Source organism: Oncorhynchus mykiss, chromosome 19, assembly GCF_057628025.1.
Source record: "Oncorhynchus mykiss isolate SJ-2025 chromosome 19, ASM5762802v1, whole genome shotgun sequence".
Lineage (NCBI taxonomy): Eukaryota > Metazoa > Chordata > Actinopteri > Salmoniformes > Salmonidae > Oncorhynchus > Oncorhynchus mykiss.
This window is the reverse complement of record NC_143040.1, coordinates 55,275,468-55,282,925: the sequence shown is the minus strand read 5'-3', so window position 1 is coordinate 55,282,925 and position 7,458 is coordinate 55,275,468. Positions and strand designations below refer to the sequence as shown.

At 43.4% G+C, this 7,458-nt stretch overlaps 1 protein-coding gene across 1 annotated transcript in view; it reads right to left on the bottom strand.

Moving 5' to 3' along the window:
* Nucleotides 1-456: 456 nt before the first annotated feature.
* Nucleotides 457-7,458, bottom strand: part of fndc5a (fibronectin type III domain containing 5a) — a 37,915-nt gene continuing 30,913 nt past the window's right edge. The window contains exons 4-6 of the mRNA XM_090211393.1: nucleotides 2,308-2,391; nucleotides 1,776-1,909; nucleotides 457-1,209 (exon numbers count right to left, since the gene is read on the bottom strand). Coding sequence (XP_090067519.1) covers nucleotides 1,150-1,209; nucleotides 1,776-1,909; nucleotides 2,308-2,391 — 278 coding nt within the window. The 3' untranslated portion in view covers nucleotides 457-1,149. The remainder of the gene's footprint in view (nucleotides 1,210-1,775; nucleotides 1,910-2,307; nucleotides 2,392-7,458) is intronic.

Here is a 7,458-nt window from a genome sequence, read left to right as displayed (position 1 = left end):
GGGAGATCTAGATAACCATAGGAAAATCTAGATAACCATAGGGAGATCTAGATAGCCATAGGGAGATCTAGATAACCATAGGGAGATCTAGATAACCATAGGGAGATCTAGATAACCATAGGGAGGTCTATATAACCATAGGGAGGTCTATACTGTATAACCATAGGGAGATCTAGATAACCATAGGGAGATCTAGATAACCATAAGGAGGTCTATATGACCATAGGGAGGTCTATACTGTATAACCATAGGGAGATCTAGATAACCATAGGGAGGTCTATATAACCATAGGGAGGTCTATACTGTATAACCATAGGGAGATCTAGATAACCATAGGGAGATGTATATAACAAGAGTGAGATCTAGATAACCATAAGGAGATCTATATAACTAACCTTGTTTGGTATCCTGCAAATACGTTTTTGTGAGAAGACAGACTTTGATACAGAGATGTAGTTTGAGTTTGAATAACAGGTATAATATGTCAAACAAGATAAATGATATCAAAGACAGTATGTGCCTTACAGCAAGAGCTTGATAGGAGGCAAATAAATAAAGAAACAAGGTTACTGTTTAAGAGAGAAACAGGTGGAATTCACTTTCACACGGTTCTCAGTGCTCCAGCCTCGGTTGCAGCATGGTGAACAGGAGGGAAACTGTGTTTCAGTTCATTGATAACATGCTGAGCAGTGGAGGCTGCTGAGAGGAGGACGGATCATAATAATAAAACTATGTTCTAGCCATTATTATGAGCTGTCCTCCCCTCAGCAGCCTGCACTGAAGCTAATAGAGAGATGGCCTCTGGCCCTGGTTACCTCTGCAGTCCCCTGGCCATGTTCATATCTCCCGTCTGTTTCTCAGCTTACAGCTGAATCCATTTGGCCCTTATCTCCTTGGCCCTGTGGCAGTGATTAGAGCAGTGACAGCCACAGTCCTGCCATCACACCTAGAGCCTCTCCTTTGAGGCCTAACCCCTGGGGTCCTGGGGGCCCAGTTCACATCCAAGCCCCATGCCAAAGGGCTGGGCACGGCCAAGGGGGCGCGCCCACAGTCCCAGCCTCACCCTAACAAGCAGATGGGCATAACGGGCATTTTGGTTGCTCTGTTCAGAAGACACTCAGTCCTTTGGATTAGAGAGGGTCCTAGTCATCACAGCTCGATGATGTTCACAGATGGCGTACGGTTGTTGTTGTTATTGTTCTTGGGGAACTGTAGAGGGGAAGAAGGGGAACAGCAGTGATGAGAAAGATGAAGGCTCCTCTCTAAGCCTTGAATAAAGGGTCATTCTGCTATGAGCACGGAGCACCTGGACAAAATGGGAGGATGCCTTGGCCTTATGATGCTTTTTCTCTGGAAGGGAGATAGAGGGTATTTGATCATTTTAGTGTCAGAATTGGTCTAGTTGGCTTGATCAGAGATGACCAGAGGGCATCAGCCAGTTGTTGAGGGAGATGGAGAGGAGCGAATGGACATGGGACAATCATGCCAGCAACAAATGGGCTGTTTGTGCATTGACTGAAAGGCTTTGGCTTTATAGCACTGCTGTGGCTTATATCCTGAGAGAGATGCATGTTTGCATTTTAACTGTGTTTTTTAGGACGAAGTGCTGCCAAAAATGCTAGTAAATCAATGCATGTTCTGTTATAGGGTGGGCGTTGCCCTGATGGTACTATGTGTGTTACTGTGCTAGGTGCTGGTGGAAGTGGAAGGTTTTAAGTCGCCGGGACGATTCACCTGCCCGGTGTCGGTTGGGACTCGGGGTGGGGGGGTTATACCTTACTGCGCAACAGCCCCCCCGTTGGGTGCTCCGGAGTACTGCACTCTGATGAGGTCTTGGCTTTGTCCTTGTTGTTGTTGGGCTCGTTGTCTTTGATGATGTCATACTGACGGCAGAAGAGAGCAATCACACCTGACAGAGAGAGGAGAAGAGGGCACACACAGACAGATCGTAAATAACAACCACATTACCGAAGTGAAGAGCAGACGGAAATAATTTTACAAGGACAAATTACTACAAATTGTGGACAATATTTGTTTAAAATATACCCTTCCTTTGTTCTACACTCTTGAGGGTGTATGTGTGATGGTCTGTGGTGTGTGTGTGTGGTAGGGTTGTGAAATTCCGGTAAATTTCACAAAATTTCCAGGATTTCCAATAATCCTGGTTGGAAGATTCACAGAATAAGCAGGAAATCCAGAATCTTCCAAATATTTCTGGAACACCTGGGAATTTGGGGAAACTTACTGGAATGTTGTATCCCTAGTGTGTAGGTAGCACTCTGACCTTTGGAACATTCCACCCCTCACCTGCCCACATGATCAGCACCACCACGATAATGATGAACTCCCCCGCCCTCAGCTGAGCTCCCACTTCCTCCATGGTCACCTCGTCTGGAGGGTCAAGATACAGCAGCACAATCATTTGGTCACCATGGCAACACCATCATCAGAGTTATTGTTGGTAACTGGCATCTTATTAAACAACTCCACTGGTGCTCACAACAGGCCAGATTAATGATGGGGGACTGTCGTCATTTGAATAGGAAGGGCATAACCTCAGTGAGCCCCGTATACCCTCTCCTCTCTACTGTAACTATATATACATTGTAGTTGCTCTGCTCCTTGTTAGCTGGATAGAACTGTCTGCTGACAGTGTATTGTGTAGACTGATCTTGCTATTCCTCTCCAGTCCCAGAATGGCACCACTTATCACTGTCTCTCTGTCAATTAGCACTGCTTCAAACAGACCAGGTTTTTCATGATTTCAGGTGATTCTGACACAACCCTAAAAACTTGTGTACAGCCTCAGCCTCTGTGACTACAGATATGCATCTGTTGGTCACAGATAATAAATACATAAAATGGGCCCCACAATGGGCCTCAGGATCTCATCAAAGTATATTTGTGCTTTCAAATTGCCATCAATAAAATGCAATTGAGTTCGGTGTCCGTAGCTTATGCCTGCCTGCCCATACCATAACCCCACCTCCACCATGTGGCACACTGTTCACAATGTTTACATCAGCAAACCTGCTCACCCACACAACGCCATACATGTGGCAACATTCTCTGGCAACAGCTCTGGTGGACATTCCTGCAGTCAGCATGCCAATTTCACGCTCACTCAAAACTTGAGACTTCTGTAGCATTGTGTTGTGTGACAAAATTGCACATTGTAGAGTGGCCTTTTATTGTCCTCAGCACGGGGTGCACCTGTGTAATGATTGTGCTATTTAGTCATCTTCTTGATATGCCACACCTGTCAGGTAGAGAAATGCTCACTAACAGGGATGTAAACAAATTTGTGCACAACATTTTAGAGAAATCAGCTTTTTGTGCATATGGAACATTTCTGTGATCTTCTATTTCAGCTCATGAAACATGGGACTTTACATGTTTACATGTTGCGTTTATATTTTTGTTTATATTTTTGTTCAGCGTAGCTCCCCAATGAAGAGCGCTGCTATGTGGGAAACTCACAGCAGACGCCTCTATTAGATCACTCTGTCTGAGAGAGGCTAATAGTGTCAAATGATTCAGTAGAAGCTGAGCATGAAGTGAATACATAAGGTTGAGGCAGGGCCAGTGGGGATCCCCACTCTGAAGGGGTTGGAGAGAGACAGTTAATCACAGCAGCCAGGAATGATTGTGCTGGGCCTTAGACAGAATTCAATAATCATTATTATTACAAATAAAGCGCCAAAAAGAATCAGAGTTGTGTGTGTGTGTGTGTGTGTGTGTGTGTGTGTGTGTGTGTGTTTGCATGCATGTGTGGCCTATGTTTGTGTGTGTTCATGGTCCACTCATACAAAGCAACTGAAAGCAACATCACATATTGGACTGTTTGCAACTTCAGGAGATTGCTGGCTAAAGTTCACCACACAACAGCATACTGAGTGCACCCCATTTAAAGACCAAACAGAAGAAGGCAGTGACTCTGACATTCTGAGGGCCCTGGGTAGCTCCACTACCCTCCTGCATGTTCTCCCAATGAGCGATTCAGTCAATCGATGGGCATTAACAAATCAAAGCTGGACAGCCAAATGCTCCCAATTCACTTGTTTGGACATGATTTATTTAGAAAGAAACACCTGTCTCTATAAGGTCCCACAGTTGACAGTGTATGTTAGAGCAGAAACTATACATGAAGTCCAAGGAACTGCCTGTAGATCTCTGAGATAGAGTTGTGATGAGGCATACAGTACCAGTCAAACGTTTGGACACACCTTCTCATCATTCTTTCTATTTTCTACATTGTAGAATAATAGTGAAGACATCAAAACTATGAAATAACACATATAAAAATATTGTAGTAACCAAAAAAGTGTTAACCTCTAATGACTCCCCATCCCGCATGAGGGAGCATAATCATCGACTGACACTAATTAGCATAACGCAACGGACATAAATCTTCCTAGAAAATATTCCTATTCATGGAAATCACAAGTGAAATATATTGAGACACAGATTAGCCTTTTGTTAATCACCCTGTCATCTCAGATTTTCAAAATATGCTTTACAGCCAAAGCTAGACAAGCATTTGTGTAAGTTTATCGATAGCCTAGCATTTTGTCCAGCTAGCAGCAGATAACTTGGTCATGGATATCAGAAAAGCAATCAAATTAAATTGTTTACCTTTGATGAGCTTCGGATGTCTTCACTCACGAGACTCCCAGTTAGATAGCCAATGTTCCTTTTTTCCAAAAATATTATTTTTGTAGGCGAAATAGCTCCGTTCGTTCTTCACGTTTGGCTTAGAAATCGCCCGGAAATTGCAGTCACGAAAACGCCAAAAAATATTCCAAATTAGCTCCATAATATCGACAGAAACATGGCAAACGTTGTTTATAATCAATCCTCAAGGTGTTTTTCAAATATCTATTCGATAATATATCCACTGGGACAATTGGTTTTTCAGTAGGACCGATTGGAATAATGGCTACCTCTGTATTTTACTCGAGAATCACTCTGGGAGCCATCAGGTGACCAGTTGCGCAATGTAGCCACTTACGGGTATTCTTCAACATAAATGCGTAAAACTACGTCACAATGCTGTAGACACCTTGGGGAATACGGAGAAAAAGTAATCTGGTTCATAGCCCATTCACTGCTCAATAGGGACGCATTGGAACGCAGCGCTTTCAAAACATGAGGCACTTCCGGATTGGATTTTTCTCAGGCTTTCGCCTGCAATGTCAGTTCTGTTATACTCACAGACAATATTTTTACAGTTTTGGAAACTTTAGAGTGTTTTCTATCCTAAGCTGTCAATTATATGCATATTCTAACATCTTGTCCTGACAAAATATCCTGTTTACTACGGGAACGTTATATTTCCAAAAATGAAAATACTGCCCCCTAGTCACATTAAACAAATCAGAATATATGTTATATTCTTCAAAGAAGCCACCCTTTGCCTTGATGAGGAATGTTTTTCCAACAGTCTTGAAGGAGTTCCCACATACGCTGATCACTTGTTGGCTGCTTTTCCATCACTCTGCGGTCCAACTCATCCCAAACCATCTCAATGGGATTGAGGTCAGGTGATTGTGGAGGCCAGGTCATCTGATGTAGCACTCCATCACTCTCCTTCTTGGTCAAATGGGCCTTACACAGCCTGGAGGTGTGTTTTGGGTCATTGTTCTGCTGAAAAACAAATGATAGTCCCACTAAGCGCAAACCAGATGGGATGGCGTATCGCTGCAGAATGTTGTGGTAGCCATGCTAGTTAAGTGTGCCTTGAATTCTAAATAAATCACTGATAGTGTCACCAGCAAAGCACCCCCACACCATCACGCCTCCTCCTCCATGATTCACGTTGGAAACCGCACATGCGGAGATAATCCGTTCACCTACTCTGCGTCTCACAAAGACCTGGTGGTTGGAACCAAAAATCTAAAATTCCACCAGTCTAATGTCCATTGCTCGTGTTTTTTGGCTCAAGCAAGTCTTTTCTGGTGTCCTTTAGTAGTGGCTTCTTTGCAGCAATTTGGCCATGAAGGCCTGATTCATGCAGTCTCCTCTGAACAGTTGATGTTGACATGTATCTGTTACTTGAACTCTGTGAAGCATTAATTTGGGCTGCAGTTTCTGAGGCTGGTAACTCTAATGAACTTATCCTCTGCAGCAGAGGTAACTCTGGGTCTTCCTTTCCTGTGGCGGTCCTCATGAGAGCCAGTTTCATCATAGCGCTTGATGGTTTTTGTGACTGCACTTGAAGAAACTTTGTTATTCAAATTTTCCAGATTGACCGACCTTCATGTCTTAAAGTAATGATGGACTGTCATTTCTCTTTGCTTATTTGAGCTGTTCTTGCCATATTATGGGCTTGGTCTTTTACCAAATAGGGCTATCTTCTGTATACCACCCCTACCTTGTCACAACACAACTGATTGGCTCAAATGCATTAAAGAAGGAAATAAACTCTACAAATTAACTTTTAACAAGACACACTTGTTACTTGAAATGCATTCCAGGTGACTAGTTCATGAAGCTGGTTGAGAGAATGCCAAGAGTGTGCAAAGCTGTCATCAAGGCAAAGGGTGGCTACATTGAAGAATCTCAAATATAAAATATATTTTGATTTGTTGAACACATTTTTGGTTACTACATGATTCCATATGTGTTATTTCATAGTTTTGATATCTTCCCTATTATTCTACAATGTAGAAAATAGTAAAAATAAAGATGAACCCTTGAATGAGTAGGAGTGTCTAAACTTTTGACTGGTACTGCATATCTGGGAAAGGGTATAAAACAATGTCCAGAGTGTTGAAAGTTTCCAATAGCACAGCGGTCTCCATCATTGGGAAATTGAACTAATATGGAACTATACAGGCTCTGCCTAGAGCTGGCGGTCCAACCAAATTGAGCAACCCCGCCAAGAAGGACCTTGGTCAGGCATGTGACCAAGAACCCAATGACCACTCTGATAGAACTACAATGTTCCTTGGCTGAGATGGGAGATCCTGCCAGAAGGAAAACAGTCTCTAGAGCACTTCATCAATCGGAGCTTTATGGGGGAAGGGCTAGACGGAAGCCACTCCTGAGAAAAAGGCACGACAACACGCCTGGAGTTTGCAATAAGGCACGTGAAAGAGAGCATGAGGCTAACTATGATGTGTTCTGATGAGACAAATTTGAACATTTTGGCCTGAATGCAAAGCGCTATGTCTGGAGAAAACCTGGCACAGCTCATCACCCATATAACGCCATCCTTTCCCGTGAAGCATGGTGGTGGCAGCTTCATGCTATGGGGATGCTTTTCAGAGACAGGGACTGGTAAGGATAGAGGGGACAATGAATGGAGCCAATTACAGGCAAATCCTTGAAGAGAACCTGCTTCAGAGTGCAACCGAACTTAGACTGGGGAGAAGATTTACGTTCCAACAGGACAATGATCCCAAGCACACAGCAAAGCAACGCTGGAATTGCTTCAGAACCATTCAAAAGTTTGGG